Source organism: Sporothrix schenckii (genome assembly GCF_000961545.1).
Source record: "Sporothrix schenckii 1099-18 chromosome Unknown Cont42, whole genome shotgun sequence".
Lineage (NCBI taxonomy): Eukaryota > Fungi > Ascomycota > Sordariomycetes > Ophiostomatales > Ophiostomataceae > Sporothrix > Sporothrix schenckii.
In genome coordinates this window covers 148,792-175,344 of record NW_015971143.1, presented here as the reverse complement: position 1 = coordinate 175,344, position 26,553 = coordinate 148,792, and the positions used below count along the sequence as shown (strand labels likewise).

Sequence of the window (26,553 nt, the reverse complement as noted above, 5' to 3'; positions counted from 1 at the left end):
GATGGTGAGCAGCGGTCAACGTGCACAACGCACCGCCTGGATCCATTGCTCGCGTAACAACGTGTGGGACCAACGTCTCGCGTGTTCCAGTCGCCGTTGCGTTCGTTTGAGAATCATGGCGGCCCCTACAAGAATGGAGATATATGACTCTGTCTCTCTGGCAACATACTGTCATCACACAACGATAGTATGCTCAAGACGACCATGGACGAAAGCACCAACACCAGCGGAGGGCTGCACCCAGATACAGTGCCGTCTCCACCGCAGGACTGCGAGTTTCGCAGCGTCGTGGCGCCGACAACGGTGCGGCCCACCCAATGGACTCAAATAGCGCCGGCTGTATGTCGTTTTGCCCCTTTGCTCACCATTCCGACGCCCTCTCTGACCGTGTCTAGCACATCATCAAGGATGCTTTCCGGCTGCACACGCTGCTGGCCATCGGCGCCGGCCTGCAGCTTGCCGTTTCTGCGGCTGTCCCGATGCCCTACTGCGTGATCCCGGCCGGTGCTCTGCTCGTCCTCGCCGCGGCCGTCACGCTCGTCCAGATTCTGCTGCCGACGCGGCACGGCATGCGCGCGGGCGTCCTCCCCGGACGCACCACGGCCCATATGCCCACGCCACACGGCCGCTACGCACCAACCATGCCACCCCAGGAGAGCGTCGTCGTCTTCCACTTTGGCGCCCGCTTCAACCACCCGCTCGGCGTGTTGGCGCCCGGCGCGCAGGCCATGACGCGCCATTTTCGGGCGACGCTCGCCGCCCTCGAACGCGAGCGGACCGTCTATGGGCTGCTGGGCGGCGACCTGTTCCGGGGCGGCGCGGCGGCGCGCACGTCGCACGACACCCTCTTTTTGGTGCTGTACTTTCGCGACGTCCACGGCCTGCAGCGGTTCGCGGCGAGTGCCGTGCACCGGGAGGCGCTGGCGTGGCTCACGGGGAGGACGGCGACGGTGGCGGGGGACAGCCGCAGAAGCAGCAGCAGCGGCCGCTATCCCCACCTGAGCGCCTTTCACGAGACATTTGTGGTGCCGGCCGGCCACTACGAGTCGCTCTACATAAACACAGCGCCCATTCTACTGGGCAACACGCACACGGAGAAAACGGGAGAGGCGGGAGAGGCGGGAGAGGCGGGAGAGGCGGGAGAGGCGGGAGAGGCGGGAGAGGCGGGAGAGGGCGAGGACAGCCAAAGGGCAGACAAGGTCTGGTTCAGCTCGCTGGTCGACGCCGACGACGAGAGGCTGCGCAGTATGACGGCCCGGTTGAAACGGAGTCTGTGAGGGCATGGAGTTGAGGAGTGGCAACGGAAATGGCAGTGGAAGCTACCAAGTCTTCCCTCTGCCTACATATATCCTCTTATTCGTTACGAGGTGTCCCGGAATAAGCACATTCGCCCATGACGTAAGGTCAGGTCTGTTGGTCGACAGCGACGCACTGTCTTGTCCGCAACAATGTAGTGTACATCTTGCTCAAAGTGGCAAATTGTAAACACCAGCAAGTGGCTGACAGACTGTCCGCAGATGTTGCGTTTCTTTTCTTTGCTTTTTTGTTAGTATTGTCCAACAACTCCCAACCAACAGTCCACCTCAACGAAGCCGTAATCAGCAACGTTTCAGAGTCCCGCGATGAACATTCAAAGTTGATGTGAGAGGGACGATGGCACAAAATTGATGGCGAAACCTCAAGACAATGCATTCATATCTTGCTAGTCTATTATTTTCATAGCTTCCCAACTTTCATTCTTCTTCCTTCATCCTTCCCTCATTCTTTCCCACCCACGCTCGTTCTACACTGGGGTCTACCCTCGTTTTGACTGTCACGATGCGGTTCCGTGCTTTCGCTGTGGCTGGCAGCATGGCCGCGCTCGCGGCCTTGTCTGGTGCCGCACAGATCAACGCTGCTGCCGTTGGTGCTGCCGATACCGCAGCATCAGCACCGGCCTCAACGGCTGCCGGCACTGGTACTGCCGCCTTTCAGAAGGAGTCCTTTTTCCGTATTCCCAACGCCATGCTCGACGAAGCCTCCAAGTCGCTCGACTATGTCAACGACCGCCTCATTCAGATGGGCATCACAGCCAGTGCGCTTCTTCGTCTTCTTTTTTTGCCCTTCTTCCCGGCCATCGCTCATGGCTAACCCTTTCAGACAAAATGATGAGCAACAGCCGAAAGCGCGTCTCGTTCCAGACCGCCCAAGGCATTGCCGACCTTGTCCGCGCGCCCCTCGTGGCCCTGGAGAGCATCTTGCATTCGACGACCGAAATCGCCAGCGCCATCGGCCTCAGGTTTACTACCCTCGCGGACCTCACCCTCACGGACAACGACACCGAAACCGTCACCGACACCGCATCGGACCCCACCTGCGACGGCAAGTGCTTGCTCCTCAAGGCCGACAAGATCGTCGACGAGGCCACCGCCTTTGGCCAGGCCGCCGCCGCCCGCGCGGGACTGGAGGGCGTCGCCGTTCTCGTCCAGCCGGTGATTGGCGCGGCCAAGGCGCTGGTCGCGCAGCTGGACGGCGACACGTACGACGGCAAGGCGTTCCTGCGCGAGGTCAACGATCCTGCGGGCGCGATGCTGCGGAAAATGCGACTGTTCAACGCCACGAGGGCGGTGGTGTCCATGGAGTCGACGGCCGTGCCTGGGACAGCCGCCACGACAAAGGTCGACTCGGTGGCTGGCTAGGTGGCTTCCATTTGACGCAAACTGCCAAACAGCACAAGCTGACCCGCGGAACCTGCAAATAGGTGTCGATTGCTGCTTCATTTAGTGTTTTGGGATACCCTGGCAACGTCGTTTCTGTCGTTCTTTATGTTTTCTTTTTCTTTTTCTTTTTTCCTTTTTCCCCATCCTCCTGTCATCTTTCTTCATCTTCCTTTGCCTTCCTTCTTTTCAAAATAATATGATCCTATGGACGTCAAGAAGCGGCATCAGAATGAGGCTCATCGCAGGTCTAACCAAATCATGACGGCCCAAATACGGAGCTAGAAGTGAATACCAAAAAGTCTTGGAAATGAAAGACCCTTTCGTCTAACACTTATGCTTTCCCCACTTGCTCGTATGGTCTCTGGTCTCGGTCCAAGACAACAGGGGGTCCCCAGCACCAACAGTCTTTTCCGCACTTGTCATAGGACAGAAAACGACGACGGAAATGGGCGGCTCTGCGTGGCTGTTGGACCCACTACTTTGTGCAGTCCACAATTCCACAATGTGTGTTGGAGAGAAGTGCGCCTTGGGCCCATTTTGCACTGCCCTCGCGAGGAGCAAACGACGGACGACACAAAGGAAATCTAGTTAACATCATACGGACGACTCGATCGTCGACAAAACGTTAATCTGTGTTGGCTCCTCCACGCTTGTCTCATACTTCTGTGTCCAAGACTGCGGTGAGTCCTCTTTCGTTGTTCAACTTTCGTCCACTCCTGTGAGATGTCAGATTTGGCGCTGACTTGACAGCGGGACGGGGCGTCTTGGCAAATTGGACTGAGATTGGCCTCGTCCGACCTTGGCCATGTTTATGAACCAAATTGATAAACTTGGAGTCAAGGCTGCCCTGTGATAATATGGTTCGCGGCACTCGTCGAGTATTGAACAACAGCATTTGGAGTTTTTGCTCTCTCTGCACGGTAAACGCAAGAAGGTCCCGAAACGCCACGCGAGGGAAACAGCCTCACGATGTTCCACCTTGCCCACCAAAAAAACAGACTATTGACGCGCGAAACCGTCGAAGCTTAAGCCCTCTCCGTCCTCCTTTTCCTCTCGAGGCCTCGCGCGTTCCTCTTTTCCGCAAGGCGGCCCACCCACACTTTTGTCTTGATGTTCGGCTGTGGCTGGGCTTGCTGGCCTGGGCATAGAAAAGTGAAAAGCTATTGTTTCCATCGGAAAGTTTGATGTAGCAGCTGTAGCGCGGCTTTTGGGCTGTTGAGCTGAAAACGCACAGGTGCTGTTTACAGTGCTGGCCGAAATACTGCAGAGTCAGTGTCACCCGTGGCCGGCAGCACTTGCCGTATATGTCCATTCTCGTGCCTTCCTTCGTTCGTCTGCTTAAAGATCGCGGCAGCCTCTCCATCATTCTTTCCTGTTTTGTTCTTCTCCTTTGTCGCTCTTCCCTCTTCCTCTCCTCTCCTCTCCCCCCATTTATTCCGTATTTTGAGCCTCATCAAACGTCGACGTTTTGACGCCCCACGACAAACCTATCCTGTCGACCATACGCAATGGCTTCCAATACATACGCCTCCCCCGTCAGTGGTGACGGTGGTACGCCTGGCTCGTACCCCGTCTTCTTCATGCCCGTGCCCTTTCTCGTAGCCCGCGGCTTCCAGATCCTTCTCTCCTTTATCATCATGGTCATGGCTGGCATGCTCATGCACGGCCTTGTTCTCGGGCCCTACGCCTTTGCCCTTGTCTGCGGCCTCTTCACCATCATCATCGCCGTCTATGTCATCGTCACCGAAAAGGTCGTGGGTGCCCGCGCCGCCTACAACTACTGGGCCGTGCTGTCCCTCGACCTGCTCATGGTCGTCTTTTGGCTGTCCTCCATGGGCGCCAACGCCGCCCTGCGCGGCACCTTCCGCTACTCGACCTCCGCCGAGTGCTACGACGACGGCAGCACCTTCAATGCCAACACATGCTACACTTCGCGCAGGCGAGATCCACGCACAAAGCGGTCTGCCGTCGCCGGCAAGGTCGCGCTGGCCGAGATCAGCGCCATTGCCGGCCTGTCGGCCCTGCTGATGCTACTGTTTGTCGCCACCTTTGCCTACCTCGCACACCAGGTCCGGCTGCACCTGCAGGCCCAGAGGCAGGGCATCCAGAGCAACGACGCCGGTGTCGTCGAAATGAAGGGCCAGGACCAGGGCCAGGGCCAGGAGCCGGCCGGCGGCCCCGTGGCCCATGGCTATGATCCGGATTACCCTGGCTATGCGGCTGCGCCCGGTGATGCTGCTGCTGCTGCTGCTGGCCTGGCGCCCGTCCAGCCCTACACCTCCCAGGTCCCGCCACAACAACCCATGCCCTACGAGACAGCGGCCACCTACGGTGCTGGTGGTGCATCGGCTGGCTACGCCGGCAGTGTGCAGGCAACAGCGGTCTACGATCCGCACGCCCAGGCCGCGGCCGCCGCCTACGCGCCGTCGCAACACATTGTCAGCCCCGCCGCGACTCCCGCCCCCGAGTACCAGCCGCACCATCAGTACAGCAGCGCTGCTGGCCCTGCACAGAACACGCCCGAGCCCTACTACTCCTCCCAAGCGCAGCAGCAGCCATACTATCCGCCGCGCTAGTAGAGTCGGTACAGTCGCAGTCTCTGTATTTTTGTTTTCCTTCACTAATATAATGTTTATGCTCGACACGGTACACGGATTTTGGATACTCTGTCTTTTGGTTCGTTTGGTTCATTATTTGTTCTATTTCCCTTTCTATTTACAATTGCATTTTATTTTATACCTTGTTACGACGACTCGTACTTGAATTGTTTTAAAAAATATTTATTCAAATGTTTATTCCCTCTGTTTCGGTCAGCCTCTCTTCTAGTCCAGCGGCTGGGCTAATTTGACTTCCGGATGATTGTCTGCCAAACACCCGGGACCCACTTCCGACTTACACCGGGGCTGCACGACTGCTCTCATGTCTTCTACAGCACCTTCCACGGTGTATTCCCTCCTGGTCTTATTACCCAGAACGCATAACATAACTGTTGCAGAAACAGCCGGCTTAGGTCCGGCCTCGGCGACGGTCATACCGTCTTCAGGCCTTTTGCAGGGCTGTCTTCCGCAGTCAATACCAGCAAGAAAGCGCGGCAGCCGGTCTGGGTGCCGAGACTGACGGAGAGGTGGACGCTGCCATTGTGGCTCGGGTTCAAATCATGCGGCGACCCAGTGTGGACAACTGAGCACGATTCTGAGGCGGCATCCTGGAAGGTGTAGAGGGTCAAATCGAGGGACTGGGCAGGCTTGGTGACCAAAGAGACGTACATACACGATGAAAGAGATAAATTACGCATAAAATGCTATGCATGTGGCCGATATTGTTTACATTCTGGGTACGAGACGAGACGAGCAAATTATATGATGAGTTACAACGCCTTTTGCTCGCATATCGCAAAACTGCTGCACAGTAATGCGTCGTACTTTCACTTGCGACATGGTCAGTGTGGGCAGCAACGAGAATTCAGACCACCGGTAAATCGTATTTTTTTTTACTTTGACCGTGAGAGTGGCTGTGTGGTTAGCCAATACGAAACAAAACAGCAACTGGGAGGGGCAAAAGTACCATACGCCGAGATACGATATAAAGCAAAATGTCTTCGGATCATTTTTGGTCCTCGGCCGTGTAGAATCTCTCATGTCAGTTGTCCCGAACTGTTTCCACGTCCAAAGGTCCAAGATCAAGGAGCCTGGTCTCATGGTGAAAAACACCAAACCTACCGCCAGTCATATCAACTGGCCCTCCAAAGCCTCAAGCGTCGATGCCACAAGCGGCAGAAGCTCGGCGTGGCAAAGTACGGTCCCAAATAAAATCAATATGGCAAGCAGAATCATTGGAGCACAGGCACCAGCCTGGCAGCTCTCATCCGCCAAGCAAGCAAGAGGTGGATGGGCATCTGAGAGTAATTATACCGTCAAGAGCCGTTCTAGAGATACGAGTTGGAGATGGTTTTGGTCATGTGTGCAGCCGACGTACTTGTGCGCACATGTTATGCCAGCCAAAGTCCCGGCATGCGGTGGTCGTCGGTGGTTTGGTTCGTGGCGAAGCGCTAGTAGTTAAAAACTCCCAAAGTGGAAACTTGCTCCCACTTTTATTTCTGAAGGACGACAACTCAGCAACCATATTCTGACCACATTCTCCGGTTTTCGTTTTCGTTGTTTCTGTTGTTCTTATGTGTAGTCTCGACCGTGCCGTCCTGTCGTCGTAGGAAGACCGGAGACTGCAGACTGGAGACTAGAAACTGGAGCTTGAGCAAAAACCTGTTCGCAGGACAGCCCTAGCCATTTCTCCATTTTTTTTGGCCAGGATGTTGTTGTGTGCTTTAGACGATCTGAGTCTGTACGGAGCATCGATGTACACCACTGCAAGCCATGAAACGACTTGTTGACCAACCACCCACTCTTTTCGCACCCCCTATTCCTGTTTGACTATCAACAAGCGCGGAGCCGGTGACCAGTAAAAATGGAGCATCCGAGCAGCGAGGCAAGGCCGATCAACTCTCTCCAACAACGTGCGAGACAGAGAACGATGTGGAGAGGTCGCTGCACGCCGTAGTGCCCATGTCGTGGAAGACGGTGCGCCTTTTTACATCCTTACTTGCCTGGCCACTTCTTTTCTTAGACTCTCTTTTGGAATTTTCAGTCTGTACGATTTGTACTTATGCCTGCTCTATTGCTCCACTTGAAGCATCCCTTGCGTCCACATTGTGTATTGTCGATATCGACAGAGGCGTGGGCTTCTGCCAGGAAGGTATCCCGCACTCCGGACGGGTTGCAAACTAATAAGAGGAGAGGAAAAAAGAAAGATGTCAAGGCACACCCCTGAACAGGACCATGCGAGCCAAAGTAGCAAGGGCGGCGAACGTCAAGCATTTTGTAAGTGCTTTCGATCTATGACGTTCGCTAGACAAATTGTATTTCCGACAACGTTGCTTCCGCATCTGTTGGGCCATCGACAATTTCTCGTATTGGCTGTTGCACTGAGCCGTGGTTGGTGATGGTAAGCACACCGTGTGTTGGGCCTAAGAAGAAGGACGAAAGCGCATGGAACTTGACGGCCTTTCTCGCCCCCCACCCCCTTTTTTCAGATCGCATGGTCGACCATGGCTTCCTCGGCGGCCACCCAGCTTAACATTAGTGCTTTTCTGGGTAGCTTCATCTAGCACAAAATCGCTAGTTGGGGAACGAAGACAAGGTGATGTTCTTTGAAAATTTGGGTATGGCAAAGGCAGCCTCTTTTGCATTCTTGTAGCGGCCATTCCGATGTACTGGGTTATCAAGTGTTTGTGAGCAGCAATATCCTCCCTTGGAGTTTGGTCTGGCCAGACCGGAGACACTGGAGACACTGGAATGTACAATGCAATTATTCTTGAGCCTTTACACGTTGTCAAGAATCATGTTTTCTCCCTGTCGTGTGCCCCCTTTCTTCTAAGCACCTCCCTCCCTCTCTCTATTCTGCCTCCATTCCTTCCTTTTATGTTGTACACCCTTTCAGCCTTTGCTCCTTCCTCTCACCTTTGCCCCATTTGGCGATCCTTCCCCTTTTTTTTCTTTGGACCCGTTGCTCCTTCCTGATCGATGCAAAATCGATTGAGACACCACGCTTTCCGATTACCAGCCAAAGACGTCACGAAGTGGAGACAGGCAGCAGAAAGAGGGGCTGCCATTTTCTCCGCGTCCACGACCTTGTCCGTACAGAATACTTCCGCCTGGGTGACTTTGTGCGACGCACTCCATAAGACGAGTTAACGGAGCAATGTTTTTCAAAGTAATAGTACTCGTCCTCGATCGAACGATACAGCGGCCGAGAATCGCTTCCAGCGGCGTGGAAGCAGCCGAGGAAGCGACTCCCTGTACCGTCGCATTCTACTGTGGGTCGCTTTTGTTGCTCTTGCCAAGTGGACAGCCAGATCGTCCCGACCGATCGAGTGCGTCCGCGGAACTGGAAGGAGCATCCTAGCCCAGGTCAGGACTTATGCCAAGCATGGGGGACCTCTGGGTACCGTTTAAGGCCTGTTCACGTTCTTACGACATACGAGGACCAGAAATATACGTAGCACGCTTATTAGGATTCAAATGTTTTATGAATGTTGCTGCGATATAAACATTGAACGAAGTGAGGTCAATCGCAACCGAGCTGGAACGACCGACGGACGCAAATGTGCCGATTCGTCAAAGCTCCTACCCCTTTGTCTTTTAAAAGAGCTCTTTTGTTCCATTTTTAGGAATTGCAGAAAAGGGCCAACCAATCTGCGCCGGTACCTGAGTACCTGAGAATTAGCTTGCACTGGTGTGCTGTCCTTTGTTCGCTGGTCGTTGAGTGCGGCCTCAACGTCGGAGAAGACAGCGCTAAATATGCCCTTAACATCTAGCGTATGTGCCTTTTGAAAGCTACGATGAACTGCACGCGAAACGTAGAAAAGGGCAGAAGGGGGGGACAGATAGCTGAAGCGAACAACAGGATAACTAAGTTGCAAAAAAAGTAAATGTAGCTTTTTGACGTAGAAAAGGACGCACCTGGGATCCATTGTCCAGTTAAAAGTCCCGAGCCCACTTATCTGAGCCAATCTGTGTGTCGTATACAGCAAGCTGCTGCGAATGGAGAGATGGCGCAGCGCGTAGACGCAAGAGACAGCAGAGAGGATGCAGGAGGTAGCCAGGGAGAGAAGACGGAGGGAGGTGAGGAGTTAGTGCAGAGGCTGGTGGCTTCAACAAATGAGACTTGCAGCACCAAACGAGTCGGTCAGGTTGAATGCATGGTATTGGGACTCTGCTTCCTGATTTGCAAGGATGAAGCGAGAGACAAGAGACAAGAGACAAACAAGAAAATAAGTCTTACGAACGAGCGAGACGAGGCGGCTTCAGGCTGGAGAGAGAAGCCACAGAAGAAAAACGAAAAAACACCGCACAGTTGACACGCCGAAAAGATGGAGCCACTGCCAACACCTCTCACCATACAAAGGGGAACACATCCTTCAAGCATGCCGCTTGTTCTGCAGGGACAATCACTGTGACAAGATGTGTTCAGAACTTCAGGCCATGCAGATGAACCTCCCTAATCTTTTGCCGCCCAACGGTAAGCGGACATACAGGACATGCTCTCGAGAGCATACGTCGTACGTTGCGTCGTTGAGTGGAGATGCGTGAGTTTTTTGCCAGAACTACGAACGATACAGAAAAGACAAATGATACTGCAAACAAACTGATCGCCGTGCAAGGATGAACGAACTGGCTGTGGCTCCTGCCGTTGAAGGCCATGTCTGGCTGCTCCCCACGGCTCCTCACGTCCCCGCCCACGCCGTCCTCTTGAGCCAGGAGAAAGGCAGGAGACCTCATGACCACAACACCACCCCGAGGTGTGAAGATAGCCCATCGTTCCTTCTGTTTCTTTTTCTCAGGCCCTCCTGCTTCTCGTCTCTGCATACGCATGTTGAGCGACCTCCACCTGTAATACCCCACCACGACCTCCACCTTTTTAGTGTTCCTTCCTAGTATTCTGTATGTAGCTTCTGGAGCCGGGCTCCATCTGGCTTACATATAGAGGCAACATACAGGACAACAAGTGACGTGGGAAAACCCGACAAGACTGCAGTCTAGCGATGGCCGAAGGCGAGAATGCCATGAACAAGAGAAGAAGAAAAAAAATGGCATTGAAGCCGAAAAAGAGGAGCCAGCGAAGGAATGGCCTACCTACACATATATGAACCCCCTTTCTCCCTGTCGTCCCTTCCCTCTGTGTCATTCTTTCCTCCCCCCTTCCTTCCTCCCGACCTCTTGTCTCATACCTGGATACGTCAACTATTTGCTCCTTCCTCCCTTGTGTATCTCTCGTTTATACACAAAGTCCTCCCGTTTCCGTATGGTCGTTCTTGTTTACACTTGTTGTTTACAAAATCAGACCTCTCTTCTCTGTTCTTCTCCTCTCTCGCTTTGGAGTTTTTGACCACCTGTTTTTGCTTGGAATCAGCTCATCATTTTTTTTTGTTGACGCTCGTTTTTTGGACTCGTCCATCGTTTTTGTCTACAACACCAATTAATTATATTGCCTTTTGACCTCAACATTCACAATGAAGTCCACCGTTGCTCTTCTCTCGCTCGCCGCCGGCGTCATCGCCGATGGTGTCACTTCGGCTATCGCCCCAAAGTCCTCGGCCCCCGCTGGCTGTGACGGGTCCGTCCAGGACAAGTTCGAGGTCACTGTGGTCGTTGTCAAGAACGAGAAGCGTGACCGGCCTGTGAGTTTTTGTTCTACGTCTGCTTCTTTGCTACCCTCTTCATAGTCCACCATATTCCATATGCCATGGCCATATACTGACTGGAACCGGCGCCAGTACATGAAGCGCAGCACTTGCTCTAGCAACGGTGCCCTGCTCCTGACCCTGGCCGACGGTGTCCTGACCGATGCTAAGGGCCGGACTGGTTACATTGCCTCCAACTACCAATTCCAATTCGACGGCCCGCCGCAGGCTGGTGCCATCTACACGGCCGGTTTCTCCGTCTGCGGCAACGAATCGCTCGCTCTGGGCGGCTCGACGCAGTGGTGGCAGTGCAAGTCGGGCGACTTCTACAACCTCTACGACCGCAACTGGGCCCCCCAGTGCGAGGCGGTCGAGATCGTTGCCATGCCGTGCGGCGGTAGCGGTCCCAACGCAGCCGAGTCCAACGACGGCCAGGTTGTTGCTACGCAGGTCATCACCACGACGATTGTGAAGCCCATTTCCGACGGCCAGCCGCAGGTCATCACCACCACAATCCCCGTCCCCATTTGCCAGATTAACGACGGTACGGCTTCCCACGCTTTGTTATGCTTCTCTCTACTTCTACTACCTTTATCTTTCAATCTCCATGCTTGTGTCTTGGAGCAAAACACTAACCTTCCCAAGGTCAAGTCCAGGGCCACACCACCCCCTGCGCCGAGATTTCCGCAGCTACGACCGCGGCGAACCCCAACACTGGTGTCCCTGTCAGCCAGTTCTCGGATGGCCAGATCCAGGCTACCACGCCGGCGACCACCAACACGGCTCCTGCTGTCGTCCAGACCTCTGATGGCCAAGTCCAGGTTACTACCCCGGCCGCCACCACTGCTCCTGCTTCGTTCAAGTCGTCGTCTGCAGCCAAGAACGGTACTGCCGTTCCCTCGGCCAAGACCAGCTCCCCTGGCGGCACCACCACCGGCCCGGTGCCTATTAGCACGAGCGGCGCTCTCCGTGCCACTGTCAGCCTGGGCTCCTTTGCTGCTCTGGCCATGTCCATGGCCGGTGCCTACTTCTTGTTGTAAACAGTTTTGCAAACAACGAGGGATGCAAACTAGAGACGAAAGAAAGGATTCTTCACCACGAATAATTCCTTCCTTTTCTATTCCATTTTAAGTTACGGAGCAACGGGCAGGTCGAAAGACGTATTGGATTAGCAATATGGGATAGAGTACTGTGCGAGAATTACGCGTCTTTGCTTCTCTTTTCCCTTCATGTCCATACGGCACTTTTTTTGTTATTCCTGTTTTGCCTTCGCTCTTCTGGCTCTCTTGTTCTCCTAAGCTTAATGTTTGTTGGGAGTGGATTCCGTTGGAGATGGGAGACAAGGTATGTTTTAGAAGCCACCGTCGTCGGAGTAGATAGAAAAGGCGCGCATGCGTCTGTAAACAATTAAAAAAAAGTATAATTAATCTCACAACGAATGCGTGAAATAACGGCGCAGCGACAATATTGAACAAAGAGGAAACGAAGAGAACGAGAAGAGTAGTCTGCAAATTGAGGTGGCGAAACGATTCAACACAAAATGAGTGCGCGTGGTCATGTGACCAAGTAAGTCTCGAAATCTGTAGTTACATCTTAGCAGGCAACATTTCCGAACATCATGAAAAAGCTGCCATACGACAAGAAAGCACAGCAGAATCACGACAGGCTGTCAGCCACATCATATTCAAGATGGCCGACTATTGGAAATCGACGCCCAAATACTGGTGCAAGAACTGCGCTGTATACGTGACCGACACGAAACTCGGACGCGCAAACCACGAGGCCACTGGCAAGCACCAGTCTGCCGTCCGGCGCGCACTGCGCAACTTGCACCGCGACTACGAGCGCGAGGAGCGCGAGAAGGACAAGGCGAAGCGGGAGGTGGAACGGCTGAACTCGCTCGTTGGGGGGGATGGTGGTTCGACGCCATCGACGTCCACACAGTCCAGAGCACCTCGGCCACCGCCGCCACCTCCACACCAACCACACGCCCACCCCCGACCTCCACCAAACAGCGCCTCCAGCGGTGGCCCGCCCCGCGAACAGCTCGAACAGCTGGCCGAGCTCGGCGTCAGCATCCCCGACGCGTTCCGTCCCGACCTCGCCATGGCCGGCGACTGGACCGTGACGGAGACGCGCGTTGTCGCCGTCGAGGACGACGACGGCAAGAAAGTGGGTGGACAGGGGGCAACACGGTCGGTCGGCGTGCGCAAACGGCCACGAAGGTCTGGCGACGACGACGACGGCGGCGACAGCGACGATGCATACGACAAAGGACGAGGAAGCAAGGGCGGCCATGCAGAGTTTGACAAGGTTGACCTGGACGCGGCCGTCCAGGGCCTGTTCAAGAAGCCACGGCACTGGGGACGAGACGCGCGCACGGCGGGCGGCAGCAGGGCTGGCGGTGGTGATGATGACGAAGGCGATCTGGACAGGTTGCTGAGCAGTGCACTTACGACGCCGGCACCAAAGACAGAGGGGGCGACGTCGGACACAGACAAGCCGACGGTGGAGACAAAGCAGGACGTCAAGAAGGAAGGCGGCGCAGCCACGGCTTCGGCCGACAGCCTGGTCGATGCGGCGCCACAGCCACCAAAGATTAAAGAGGAAGCGGAGGGAGGGAGCGGGTTGAGCCTCGAAGCGGCACCGGAGGGGATGCCCGAAGCACCCGAGGAGAAGCCGCGTTCGTCTGACGCAGCCATTGTCTTTAAGAAGCGCAAGACGAAGACGGTGCGGCAGCGATGACGCAGGTTATTTAGACGACGCAGTTTTTGGAAACACCTGTACGATATGGCACGTCACATTTTATATACCCTATAGACGAAATAATGAAATACTATTTTGCAAACTACATTCAAAAGGGCAAGAGGCCACCATCCGCCTCAAGCTCATTGTCCCGCCCACGCAGCCTTGATAAAGTCTGCGCACCGCTCGCCCACCATCAGTGACGGCACCATGGTGTGCCCGCTCGGAATGCGCGGGAAGACACTCGCATCGGCAATCCGCAGGCCCGACACACCGTGCACCTTGAGGCGTGCGTCGACGACACCGTCCTTGGCCGTCGGGGCCATGCGCGCCGTGCAGCAAAAGTGCAGGCCGGTCTGACCAGTCTCGCGGACATAGGCGTCGATTTCGGCGTCCGTGACCGTCTTCCACGTCTTTTCGAGTGGCTGAATGTCGCCCGACTCCGATGGCGTGGGCGCAGTCGCCGTGGGCGTGGTTTGCCGCTCGCCTGGGCGGCCCTTGGTGACGTCGCGCAGGATGTCCATGTCCATGCCGGGCCCAAACAGTATGGCTGCAGGCTTCTGCGGGTAGCCCGAATTCTGGACAAACTCGTCGGCCAGGCGCATCGTGAAGCGCACGGCGCGGCGAACGGCCGCCCAGTCGTCCTTGCCGACGCCGTCGTCGTCCACCATCTCCGGGTAGTGCACCCGTGCGTGCGCCTTGGGGTCCGTCGTCGACACCAGTTCCAGGTGGCCCGTCGTGCGCAGCTGGACCATGGTCGTGTACAGCGTGAGGAACCCGCGTCCCTGCGTTGCCGCATGGGGCGCACAGCCGATGGCTTCCAGGTTGATGGCATTCACTGGAATCAGCATAAGCTCGACGTCGGGGACGTTGCCGGGCCGCGTCGCATCGTTGAGGGCGGGCGTTTCGCTCGTGCGGTACGTCGTCTCGTCCATGGCCGTCGTGCGCGCAAAAATGGTCGTCGTGTTGCTCGGCATCGACAGCAGGCCGGATCCGCTCCACAAATACTCGACAAAGCTGCGAATGCCGACCAGGGGCTTCTCGATCACCGAGTGCGCCGTGTCCATGACGGGCAGCTGGATCATGATGGGGATGCCAAAGTGGTCTGACAGATGCTGGCCGACAGCGGGCAGGTCGCGGACGACGGGGATGCCTTTCTCCTGCAGATGGGCGCGCGGGCCGAGACCGCTGAGCAGGAGCAGCTGGGGGGTGCGGAAGGCGCCGCCGCAGACGATAATCTCGCGGCGGGCTTTAACGAGGACAGGCTTGCCGATTTCGTCCTGGTCGGTCGGCGCCGAGGCGACGTAGACACCGGTGGCTCTGGCATCGGCCGAATCGCTGTCCGGAACGACGCCGTCGTTGAGCTCGAGCTTGGTGACCAGCGCCTCGGTGCAGATGGTCAGGCGGCCGCGTCTCTCGAGGGCAATGCGCTTGTTGAGGTACGCGCGGTAGGCAGAGACGCGAGTGCCGTCCTGGTAGACGGCGGCATCCAAGGAGAAGTAACCCTGGGCACTGGCGGCGGGCGCATTGCAATCGGTCTCAACGGGCAGGCCGACAGCCTTGCACGCCTTTTCAAAGCTGTCCGGTGTTAGCAAAATGACACCAGCATGCTGGAAGCCAATGTTATGAGAGACGCACTACGGATGGAAACGGTACCGGCCGTCAGCGATTCTGTTGACAAATGGCCCTAGGACGTGTCAGCCGTGTCATGTTTCAATCAAAACGGACCTGGCGCCATGTGCTTTGCCTTGCCTGCCTTCCTGTCCGCGGTGATCTGCGTCGCGTCGGTCGACCGCCGCCTCCATCCGCTCAAAATACGGCTCGATGTCGTCCCATGCCCAGCCGTCGAGCCCCAAGTCGCTGGCCCACTCGTTGTAACCACCTGGCGCGCCGCGCGTCACCAGCAGGCCGTTCAGCCGCGATGTGCCGCCCAGACCCTCGCCGCCCGACAGTTGCAATCGCCGGTCGTTGTACCCAGCAATAGGCTCCGAGAAGCGGTCCTGGACGCCCGTGGACCACGAACTGGTGAAGTTTTGCGAGAGCAGGGGTATGCGGGACATGAAGACGTCCTTGAGCGGGCCGCGCTCGAGGAGCAGGACCGAGACCGACGGGTCTTCCGACAGGCGCGAGGCTACAACGGAGCCTGCGGTGCCGCCTATGAACGTTAAGTTAGCTGCAGGATCAACGCAGGCACAGCGAAAGAGAGCGGCGTACCTCCCACGACAATGTAGTCAAACGTCTCGCCATCGACATCGCCGACCTTGCGCTCAGGGTAGGCTTCTGAAAAGGGCCACATGGTTCAGCTGTGGTGAATGACAAAAGTCGTTGTATGTGCTGGTAGGCGGTGATGTCCTGTGTAGAATAGAAAACTTTCAGAATCTCTTTCTCAAAAAAAAAAAAAAGTGGTCACTATTGACAACCGCCCTCATATACGTCGCACTGTAATGACACGTTCGAAGCGAGGTGCGGTTGTGGGAAGAGGCTGTGTAGTTTGGCAAAACAAGCGCATATGGAATCTCTCAACGCTGCTGTAGCCAAGTTACAGTGCCGGTTGCTATTGGGAGAACATGCATGGACGGCCTTCGTCGCTGACGCCAAGCTGACCGACCGAATATTGACAAATGGGCATCCCTGTCCACGATCCGACTCGGCCTGGTATTTCCACGGTACACTAATCAAAAGGAAGCAAGACAAAAAAAGACAAATTTGTCAATACATGTTGCCGTCGAGATGTCGAGTTGTCGAGTGTGATGATTGGGAACGTGGTCGTGATGGGAGACTTTTTGGGTGGTACAGCGCATCTTGCCTTGATTGGGTGTCCAAGGTCAACTTTGCACATATTGCATAATCTCAACGGAGAGGGCATGGAGCTGACCGGGTCGTTCTTTCCAGCCTTGTCATGTTCCGAGCTTCCTCCTTCACGCCTTCCCATCCACACGACGAAGGATGCGAGAATGGCAGGAGCGGGTGGGGAACGGCGGTCGTCGACAAGGTGCTTGTCCCAGAGGCAAGAACAAACTAAAAGGAGATGAAGAACATGGAACATAGTAAAGCAGTGCGGCCAGCCAGATACTCAACGAGAACATCTCGGCAGTTGATAAGAGACAAGAGCTAGACCGGCGTTTGTTAAGACTTCCCGTTCCCGGCCAAGCCTAGCTATCACTATCCCCCGCAAAATAAACCCCAATGGACGGACGCTGGGGATCATCTTGACCGAAGTCATGATGGGTCGGGTTGTTAATCTGTGGAGGTTCATGATACGTGAAATTGTGCAAATGTTTTGCGATGGTTTCTTTAGTTTTCATCGTTTCCAATTGTCCGTCATCCGTCATCAGCTGCCAACATGACGGAAAACAAACACAAAAATAACGAGCCAGAGGCCTATAAATTACCATCGCAGACACAGACAGGTTCTGCATCGACAAACAGGCCGGCATGTTCACAGTCAGCAGCCTCTACTACAACCACCCCATCCTCAATGTGCTTGCCGATGACTTCAACATCTCCTATGAGACGGCCAGCCAGGTGCCGACGTTTATGCAGGCTGGCTATGCCGTCAGCACCGGCTTCATCTGCCGCTGGCCGATAAATTTTTTAACGTAGACCGTCGACTCTGAGCCTCGTCTTTTTCACTGCCACTGTGGTGTGCATTTACCTCGTTGGCTGTCTCTGATAGTCTGCCTTCTTGACCGTCACTAACGGCACAATGGCTCGGCCTCTGCCTGACCACCTCCTTCACGGAATTTCGCATCCTCTCTTTCACCGCCATCACCACCGTCACGCCCCAGGTCATGTTGCGGTCGTCAGGTGGCTGGCGGAGGACGTCGTCACTCCACGCGGACGATGGTGAGGGAGTAGCCGATGTCGGGGTAGAGGCCGCAGCAATCACAGCCGTCGCCGAGGACTCGAGCGAGGGTGACGACAAGCGGATACGGTCGGCAGTGGCGCCATCGGATTTAGAAAAGGGTGCCGTGGAAGCCACTGCATCTGAAAACGGAAGTAGCAAAATCGAAGAAGAGCGAGACAGCAATGGTAGGATAGGAAGCAAGCACGGCCTGCAAGCAGTTGCATAGATGAAAGAATATGATTAGTTGGAACTAGACACCGGAAATAGAAAGACGCCCAAACAGAATCCAATCCCAAAGTATTCAAGAGCATGCGTGCTCCTTATGCGCCGTCGAACCACACCCAATCCACACCCGTGGAAACGCCGCCGACGAGTCCTTTTGTCGCCGTTCGTTGCACCACCAACCCACCGATGTTGCCTTGTCGCTGCAGAACGTGATGCAGCAGTCGGCGCCGTTGGGAAGCCACACGTAGCTGTTGGACGAAAACGACAGGTCGAGAAAGCCCTCATCACGAATGACGTCCGACACTTTGCCCGAGTAGTCCGACCCAGAGAACGCCTGGAAGGCGAACCCTGTCGCGGTGTAGGTCTGGTTGTTGAGGAATGTGGGCGCGGGTGCAGGGGCGGCCGCGGTCGTCTTGCTGGAGGTCGTGGCCGGCACGGCCTTGTTTGTTGTCGGCTCGGCCTCTGTTGTCGACTCAGCCTGCTTTGTTGGTGTCGTTGCCGGTTCTTTGGTCGTGGTACTCACAGCGATCGTTTGGGTCGTTACCGTCTTCTGAGCGGGACTATTATTGCTAGCTGTACTCTTATTGGCATCCTTCTGTTTACCCGTCGACGAGGCGGTTTGGGATGTTTCTGAACCGGTGGCCTCACCACTGGAATTGCCTCCAGATGACGCTGTGTCCGTTGAATGAACGGGACTATTTGTGGACTTGCCACCATCCGATGCAGTTGTACCCTTTGGGGAAGTCTTCGTAGCAGTTGCTGCCGACGAACTGTTTCGGCTTCAGTCAGCCAGAGGCCTCTTGAGCTGAATGAGAAAGACGCTCACCTTTTATGGGCCCCAATAGGACTTGTCGCAGATGCTTCCGCATTGCTCGCCTTCCGTGACTGAGCGGCCATCATCCCGCCGCCGACTCCTCCAGCAACACTCGCAATTATGACGACAAGCCCAACGCCGAGGAGCAGCCAAAACAACTTGGGCCGTAGTCCGCATATCTTCTTTCGTCCCGACGAGCCTCCCGCGCTGCCTGGAGGCACGAGCTGGCCTGTGTCGTCGATCTTGAAGGAGTGTACTGATGTGACGGGGATAAGGCCCGAGTCGTAGTGGCCATTGTTGTAGTCGCCGTTGTAGTCGGACGTGCCGACGGCATATTTGGCTTCTTTATCGCTGTGGTACCGGCCCGGCGCCGCTTCGAGAGACGAGTCAGGCACGACCTCGGGAAGATCCATGACGGCGAGGGGCCAGTCGTCTGCGGCTCGCGTACGTGATGATACTCGCCGGCGTTCCGATGGAAAAGCGCTTCGACGGCTTCCGTTCGTCGTTGCAATAAATCCGTTTAAAAGCAAGGAGAAAGAACCCGAAAAACCACCCACGAGGACATAACGCCTTCCTTACGCACTGATTTCAACCGAGAAAGGCCATTGCCGGAGCGTCCTCTTCTGCCTTCTCCTCCATACACAGGCCTCTCGCTGCCCCAGCTCTTTATTTCACGGCCCTCCCCATGCCGGCAAGAACCAGCCCATGACCCGGGAACACAAAATAAAGTATTTTGGGCTACCCGGCTGTTCGCTGCCCCCAGGCTGAGCCTATCCTGATGAGACCTTTGCTGAGTGCAGCATAAATAAATGAATCAAACAGGGATGTCATTTCAGCAACTGCCATTGGCGGGTCGCTGTGTTGACAGCGCACTAACACTGTTGTCCAAATTACACTGCGTCTTGGCAGACGCACTCGTATTGCTCAGGGGAGAATGCGACACGGTCGAGCATAACGGCATTGCCATATTTTGCTTTATTCTGTCCACTGCACGACGCACAGAGCACGCGTACCGGCGATGCGGCCAAGCATAAGACGGGACAAAGTGAGGCAGTGTGGAGAAATTCGTTGGCTGGTGTTTGGTTGTGCAACATGCTGGTGAACAGGCAGACGAACAAGAAGAACACAGATAGTTTCAACACGATGCAAAATTTGTTGTTGTACGCATCACCGCATCAGGACAGCCTTGAGTGACCCTCCATCCTGTGTTGGTGCTGCCTTCCTTAAAGCCTCGCGATGTAGTTTGCACTTGCCAAAATTTCTGTGTTCCTTCCTTTCGGGGTCACACAAAAGTAAAACAAAGACTTTGCACATGCCAGGTCGCTCGTTTGCTCTTTCCTGCCCAGTGTCGCTTACGGCACGGCAGTTGCATATGTAGGTCGCACTTTCCAAAACATGACACAAACGTGGAAGCGACGTTGGGCTGCTTGGTCGTAGTATCCCAACACCGAACACAAGCGCTGCCTTGGTTGTCCTTCCCTGCTCATGGCCAATCCTCGACATTCGTTTTTATGGTGCCAACTGGTTTCGATCTTCTTCATTTCCCCTGCTGCTCTCTCCGTCAAGCACCATCACCATGTGCCACCATCCTAAAAAGGCTCGCAGTCATCTTTCGCCGTCCTTTTGAAGCCTACATCATGTCATCATCAATGTGGACTTACTGACTCTCGTCCGTGAGCCCCCACGCCTCCATATAAGTTCCGGCACATATTCACAAGAGTGTGAGGCGACTGGCTGCCATCTAACGTGCCTTTGCTTTGGGCATCTGCTGCATCCTCAAGGACGCGTGTCTTCTTCCGGCAACTGCCAGCTACGAACATGCAGTTATGAGTGCACTCCGTGTTCGCTGCTTTCTTTTCTGTCGCTATTGGGCTGCAACTGCAGCGACGTTCCAGACATACATGCTACCCCCTATTCTGAGTGGTCATCCGAAATCGCTCCCGACCGTTGCATGTATGCCGCGTCCGGCAACAGAATTTTTCACGGATCAGCGGGTGGATGCCATCTTATCAGATCATCTTGGATTTTAGCACAGCAGCAGGTCAACGTGTGTACCTTTCCAGCTTCCTCTTTCGGACGTTTGCTAACTTCGAGGTGCATGTTGATGGGCCCGGAATTTTCAATGTGACTACAGGGGCTCTTGGCGACGCAGCATTGATTTCCGTGGCGTAAAGAGGTGTTGAGAGTATTTCTTGGCCTCACTCTCTCTCGGCGGTGGAAAACAGACTTGGGAGAAAAGAAAGACGATCGACGCCTGGTACTTTCGTCGGCTGGCTGCAAACACCAGAACAAATCACGTCAGTTCCTGAAAAGAGCGCACCAAGGATCGTCCTATGAGCCGAAAATACCCAGTCTCCGCAGCCACAAAACTGACTAAATCACGGTAGAAGTCCGCGTTGCAGCATATTTTCATGACCGAGAGCCAACTTGGTTTTTGTTGGTTGGCTTGGCACATCTTATCTGATCTAGAGATAATGCCGACATCGCATCTGGGTCCCAAAGTCTGTCTCCACTCTAGGGGATTTCTCGGATGGCTGTGGCCCATCAAACTAGTTACGGGCGTGTCGCCCTGCCCTGAATGAAGACCAAGTGGACATCTGTTGAGACTGTCAAACCTCTGGACGATACGGACAAGGAGCTCGGACAGGATCTAATGCCTCAAATGGCGAACCAAATGCTATTGCTCTGCCACCGGCTTCTCCTCCATTGGGCCACTGCACCGAGCGGGCCAACTTGGCTGTTTCGTGAAAGACTGGCTAGAAAACTCTCGCCAGTTGTTACATGGTGCTGCCTTGCCGCGTGGAGGCTGTTACGACGGAGACAAGGGCCGCATTTGAATCCCACGCGTTTTCTCCGAATACCGCACTTTATTTCTACCTGCCCTGAGAGACAAGGGGACAAGTGGGTGGAAAAAGATCGTCATGACGAGCCCTCAATACCGCGCCGGCCGCAACACTTTCGCTCCTCGTATGAGAATACATGCAGCAATTAAAGTTGGTATACGAACAGGGACATAGGAATCGTGTCGCCTTTCCGAAATGCCCAGCTCAAGATGGTGTGCTTTTTATGCCGCTTTTTCTGCACATTCCACTTGTCAGCAGTTCCGCCCACCCACTGGAAGACGGCAACATGAACTTCCTAGACAAAATGGCCAGTTCATTAACCCTTCTTGTATGCCCTTTCGCATCCGGTGTTTTTACACAGAGACATCCCACGCCCCACACCTTCCGCTGGTTCCCCAGCTGACTCAAGGACACCACAAACCCGTTAGCGCCAGAGAGAGCATCGAACAGGAATAGCATTAAGGAAATATGCACATGGACCACCGCAGTTGTGAAAGGGTGTCTCTTCGGCATGCGCACATTCCACCCGATGAGCCTAGAGGGATAATACGTCAACAGTGGATTCACATGAAATAGGGAGACAAAGCGTCGCAAGAGAGGATTCTAGTTTACAAAAAAAACACCAAAGTACAGCACATACGACAACACAAGGACAAGGGTTCTGTGGAGGTGGATTGACACGGCCGGCCCATGCTATTTTATCTTTATTTTATCCTCGCTGTTCTGCTACTTGTTTCGGTGTCAACGCCAGACGAGAAGGGCCTGTTTCTTCCACCCAAAACCAGTCGTCTTCTTTTCTTTCCTAGACAAGAAGATTTCCAGACTGTTTTGACAACGCGGCTCACGCCCACAAATCGTCCAATGCCAGCTATCTCAGAAGCACAGAACATGACGACCTCTCCCATGACATATGGGAACGGCCACTGCCCAAATAGCCATACGTCTAATGGCGTCAATGGCAGAAGCAGTGTGAACGGTACTAATGGCACCAATGGAGTATACTCGACAGCGAATCAGTCGCGACTCCGGCCGGCCGTGCCGGATGAAGTTCAAGACCTAATCTGTGTTGGCTTTGGCCCTGCCAGTCTTGCGGTTGCTGTGGCTGTCCATGATACGCTTGAGGCGGGAACACTGGCAGCGCCGCCCAAGATCTTATTTCTCGAGAAGCAGCACGGGTTCGCCTGGCATGCTGGCATGCTCCTGCCCGGCGCCAAGATGCAAATTTCTTACATCAAGGATCTGGCCACGCTCCGCAACCCGCGTTCTGCTTTCACCTTTACAAACTATCTCCACGAGAATGGGCGTTTGGTCGACTTCACCAACCTCGGAACCTTCCTCCCTGCTCGTGCCGAGTATGAGGACTACCTCCGCTGGTGTGCAAGTTCGTTCGACGAGTCCGTGATCTACGATATAGAGGTCTTGGCTGTCGATGCTGATGTGCAGGATGGCCAAAAGATACAGAAAACCGCACACGATACTGTCTCTACATTCCGCGTCGTGGCCAGAGATGTCACATCTGGACGTGAACAGCTCTACCGAGCACGCAATGTGCTCATTGCCACAGGCGGCAAGCCGTCACTGCCGGTGTGCCTGTCCGCATCCCACCCACGCGTCATTCATTCCTCTCAGTTTGCCCACCTTGTGCCGACAATCCTCGACAACCAGCATGCCCCGTACCGCGTGGCTGTCGTTGGAGCCGGCCAGAGTGCAGCTGAGATCTTCAACAATATCCAAGAGTTGTACCCGAACTCGCAGACCTTTCTTGTGATGCGGTCCGAGTTCCTCCGCCCCAGTGACGACTCTCCGTTGTAAGTGTCAAGAGTCAAAGATCTGTCCCAACGGTCACACTCGAGACGCGTTACTAATTCGTATTCAGTGTCAACTCTATTTTTAATCCCGAGTACATTGACAGCTTGTATCCCAAACCAGCTAGCTACCGAAGGAACCTTCTGGTTGATGCCCGTCCAACCAATTATGGTGTAGTGCGCCTCGAATTGATTGAACATCTCTACGACCGCATGTATCACCAGCGCCGCAAGCTCGGTACAGACGAAAAGAAGTGGCCGCACCGCATCCTCGGGTCGACTCAGGTTGCCCGCGTCGAACCGGGCGAGAAGGACGCCCTGCGCCTGGTCGTGGAACCGGTTCAAAGCGGCACATCAGCCGAGCCCGAAGTGCTGGAAGTCGACCTCGTTATTGCAGCCACCGGCTACGAACGAAATAGCCATGTGACTATGCTCAAGGGCCTGTGGCCCCTTCTCCCGGAAACGGAGTCCAAGAGGGCTACCAGCGGCACGGACGATGACAGCATCGGTACCTGGGAGGTGAATGACACAACCGCGTCAGACGGTGCCTCCCCGACAAAGATGCTCCGCGTTGCCCGCGATTACCACGTCGAGTTTGACGCAACGCGCATTGCGCCAGGCTCAGGCATCTGGCTGCAAGGATGCTGTGAAGGCACACATGGTGTACGTTGATTTGATGTTCGTTGACGTCATTTGTCATACTTTTGGTGCATTTTCAAGCTAACAACCTTTGGAAGTTGAGCGACACACTGTTGTCTGTTCTTGCCACTCGTTCTGGCGAGATTGTCGAATCAATTTTTGGTGCCAACAAACGATGAAAATACCGAATTTTATTTTTGGCATTATTTCATTATTGATTTGCGACAGAACACTGAAAAACTCGAATTCGCATAGTATTTTATTGTCAATTGTCAATTGTACATGGTAACAAAATAAGCCAGACTTCGTCAGGAAAAACTTCACGATATATAAAAAAAAAAGTCTCAGCATTTAGCAAAAAGTTTTTTGACCATTTCTTATCCCCAATCTCTTTGATCGCACAGACAGTGTTTGTGTATTGCTTAATACGGAAATTATTCATAGAAAAGATGAATTAAAAATGAAACAATGCTAGACCGTTCCAGCACACAGCTATACTTTGACTACCACTAATAGACCCTGGACTAGGCCTGGTACCGTACGACGAGATCTTTGGAAGCAAGAGAGCATCGGAAAAGAGAGGGGAAAAGAGATCGGAGGGCGACGAGAGGAGGTATCCGTCATCCGTCGATCACGACAGCAATCTACGAAAAACGCCTTGTGAAGTGAGTTAGCATCAGCAGAATTGCAGACGTTGCTATTCGATCGGAGATCAGAGCTCGGCAAATGGTCCTTGGCCGAACCGGAGCAAACCAGAGTCGTTGGGGTTGAAATCCATGTTCTGTTACTGGGCGGATCAGAAAGCCACACGAGAAGGACCACGATGCACGAGACACGACGAATAGCATTCCTGCTCGTCGTCGTGGTCACACATCGCGCAAGTAAACGAGAAACCACCAAGAAAGGTTGGGGGCCCGAGCCAGTCGGAGGCCGTGAAAAGTAATCACAGAATTAAACGACTCATTACCATTCGTTGGAGCGAAAGGAAATTCTACAAAAACATATCGACAGAAAAGGAAACCATGACGGTCGCCATACAGGCACAAAGCCTACCAATGCAAGGGGTGGGGATTTGGTCCGCCTGAGATGCATCAGAGGCGACACATCAAATGGTAAAAAGATATATACGGGGTTTGCCGATGCGAGAAAAAAGAGGATGAGAAGCAACACGGTGAAATAGGTAAACGAAAAGACTGCAAACCTAGAGAGGCAGAGAGACAGAGAGGTCACGCAATGGAAAGAAGATGCACATGCATGGAGCTAGAGGCGTCGGTGGTTCGACGACATCACGAAAGTGGGTGACCTCCTTACGTTGCGTTGGATGGCTGGAGGGGTCCAGGCTTGGCATGGCTTCATCTTTCTTCTTAGTTTTGCCTCTGCAGGAAGTCCACGACTGAACTCCTTATTCCGTATATGTTTGACAGTAATGAGGGTGGTTGGCAAAACGGGTGGAAAGCATGATGAAAGAGGCCACGCGATTTGCTTTTCTTGCCTTGCACGCCTTGGTAGCTTTCTTCATGTTTTTATTTTCCGTCTATTAGTGGAAACGATCAGCCGGCTCCATACCATGCAAATAGCTTGGAGCTTGGGTAGCTCAACGGAAAACCGCGACTGCTGTTTAAAAGTAGACTAAAACTGTGTGCTCATTGTCCTAAAAGGTCGGCAGTCCACACATGACGACAACGATGCGCGCTACAAGACGCAGCTAATCCTGGTTTGGGCCTGGTCCTATTGCCGTTCGGTTCTCAGTCGTCGCCTCCAGACCAAGCGGCGCCTGGACCTATTTTCTTTGCAACCAGGAGTAGCTTGATGCTCAAAGTCGTGATGGGGCACCGAATCCTGTCTCGGTATGCTAGGAACGAAGATGGCCACAGTCAATATGTCTACCTACCCATATTCTTCCCTCTCGCTCTGTTACATTTCTGGTTTACATTTGTGCCGTTTTCTTCGCAGAGTTTTATTTCCAGGCTAGCCTCTTGTTGTCCTCTCTTCGTCTGGTTTGAGCAATAGAATTACGTTTTGACACTTCATTTGGCGACGATTTGAGAAGACGTTCACAAATCCCCGCCGCCTCGGAGCCAAGGCGGAGAACTCGAACTCACTCCCAGGATTTATTCATCGCTTGTCTCGCGACTCAGAAAATGACACAGAAAAAGAACAAGCAATAAAAAGTTGTCTTTTGTCATTTTGTGATATCCCACACTCTTCACTCCATTCCCTTCGACTTATATTTTCGTAGCGCGGGATGCATCTGCAGAACCTTGCTGTCGGCATCTTTTGCATCACTATTGGCTATGTGCCGTCGAGGCCCAAGCCTTGCTTTTACACCATGAAGCCATTACGGCCCAAAAAGAAGAAAGAAAAGAAAAATAAAGGGAGCGGTGTCTGCCTTTTCGCTGCAAGATGCCCGCGGAAGGCGCACCCCACGCTAATTCACGCCTTGTTCACGGACAGGCCCCTCCTGGCCTGCCTTTCATCACGGTGGACCCCATTGCCAATGGTATTTTTTAGAGCAAGTAGTTCGATTGTTGACAACAGACATGTCACGATCATTCTCTTATACGAGAACAAGAAGAGAAGTCCCAAACACATAAACGATACCCTTACATGGAGCGACTGTGGTCAGGTGCCTGACAACTATTTTTGGTTCGGCAGGAGCGCTTCTAGAAGAGGAAATATCTTTGTATGACCTTGTAGGAA

The 26,553-nt window shown here is 54.2% G+C and overlaps 9 protein-coding genes across 9 annotated transcripts; 7 read left to right on the top strand and 2 right to left on the bottom strand.

Annotated features, from left to right (window-relative positions):
• Positions 1-189: 189 nt before the first annotated feature.
• On the top strand, positions 190-1,277 carry SPSK_01820 (uncharacterized protein; the record flags this gene model as incomplete). Its single annotated transcript, XM_016728720.1, has 2 exons — positions 190-339; positions 396-1,277. The coding sequence occupies 2 exons, from the start codon at positions 190-192 to the stop codon at positions 1,275-1,277; spliced, it is 1,032 nt and encodes a 343-aa protein (XP_016589589.1).
• Positions 1,278-1,818: 541 nt separating this feature from the next.
• Positions 1,819-2,678, top strand: SPSK_01898 (uncharacterized protein; the record flags this gene model as incomplete). The annotated part of the gene is made up of 2 exons (XM_016728797.1): positions 1,819-2,074; positions 2,140-2,678. The coding sequence occupies 2 exons, from the start codon at positions 1,819-1,821 to the stop codon at positions 2,676-2,678; spliced, it is 795 nt and encodes a 264-aa protein (XP_016589588.1).
• A 1,529-nt stretch (positions 2,679-4,207) lies between these two features.
• On the top strand, positions 4,208-5,275 carry SPSK_01830 (uncharacterized protein; the record flags this gene model as incomplete). The annotated part of the gene is made up of 1 exon (XM_016728730.1): positions 4,208-5,275. One exon carries the CDS (start codon positions 4,208-4,210, stop codon positions 5,273-5,275), a length of 1,068 nt encoding a protein of 355 aa, XP_016589587.1.
• A 4,028-nt stretch (positions 5,276-9,303) lies between these two features.
• Positions 9,304-9,612, top strand: SPSK_02066 (uncharacterized protein; the record flags this gene model as incomplete). Its single annotated transcript, XM_016728961.1, has 1 exon — positions 9,304-9,612. The coding sequence occupies one exon, from the start codon at positions 9,304-9,306 to the stop codon at positions 9,610-9,612; it is 309 nt and encodes a 102-aa protein (XP_016589586.1).
• A 1,152-nt stretch (positions 9,613-10,764) lies between these two features.
• SPSK_01786 (covalently-linked cell wall protein) lies at positions 10,765-11,975 on the top strand (the record flags this gene model as incomplete). Its single annotated transcript, XM_016728689.1, has 3 exons — positions 10,765-10,932; positions 10,978-11,479; positions 11,581-11,975. 3 exons carry the CDS (start codon positions 10,765-10,767, stop codon positions 11,973-11,975), a joined length of 1,065 nt encoding a protein of 354 aa, XP_016589585.1.
• A 649-nt stretch (positions 11,976-12,624) lies between these two features.
• SPSK_10419 (formin-binding protein) lies at positions 12,625-13,680 on the top strand (the record flags this gene model as incomplete). Its single annotated transcript, XM_016736840.1, has 1 exon — positions 12,625-13,680. One exon carries the CDS (start codon positions 12,625-12,627, stop codon positions 13,678-13,680), a length of 1,056 nt encoding a protein of 351 aa, XP_016589584.1.
• Positions 13,681-13,823: 143 nt separating this feature from the next.
• On the bottom strand, positions 13,824-15,976 carry SPSK_01526 (uncharacterized protein; the record flags this gene model as incomplete). The annotated part of the gene is made up of 3 exons (XM_016728437.1): positions 13,824-15,258; positions 15,409-15,835; positions 15,895-15,976. 3 exons carry the CDS (start codon positions 15,974-15,976, stop codon positions 13,824-13,826), a joined length of 1,944 nt encoding a protein of 647 aa, XP_016589583.1.
• A 1,272-nt stretch (positions 15,977-17,248) lies between these two features.
• On the bottom strand, positions 17,249-18,979 carry SPSK_01633 (uncharacterized protein; the record flags this gene model as incomplete). The annotated part of the gene is made up of 3 exons (XM_016728541.1): positions 17,249-17,667; positions 17,933-18,522; positions 18,579-18,979. The coding sequence occupies 3 exons, from the start codon at positions 18,977-18,979 to the stop codon at positions 17,249-17,251; spliced, it is 1,410 nt and encodes a 469-aa protein (XP_016589582.1).
• Positions 18,980-22,270: 3,291 nt separating this feature from the next.
• On the top strand, positions 22,271-24,032 carry SPSK_01616 (L-ornithine N5-oxygenase; the record flags this gene model as incomplete). The annotated part of the gene is made up of 3 exons (XM_016728525.1): positions 22,271-23,217; positions 23,286-23,877; positions 23,952-24,032. The coding sequence occupies 3 exons, from the start codon at positions 22,271-22,273 to the stop codon at positions 24,030-24,032; spliced, it is 1,620 nt and encodes a 539-aa protein (XP_016589581.1).
• Between the last annotated feature and the right edge of the window lie 2,521 nt (positions 24,033-26,553).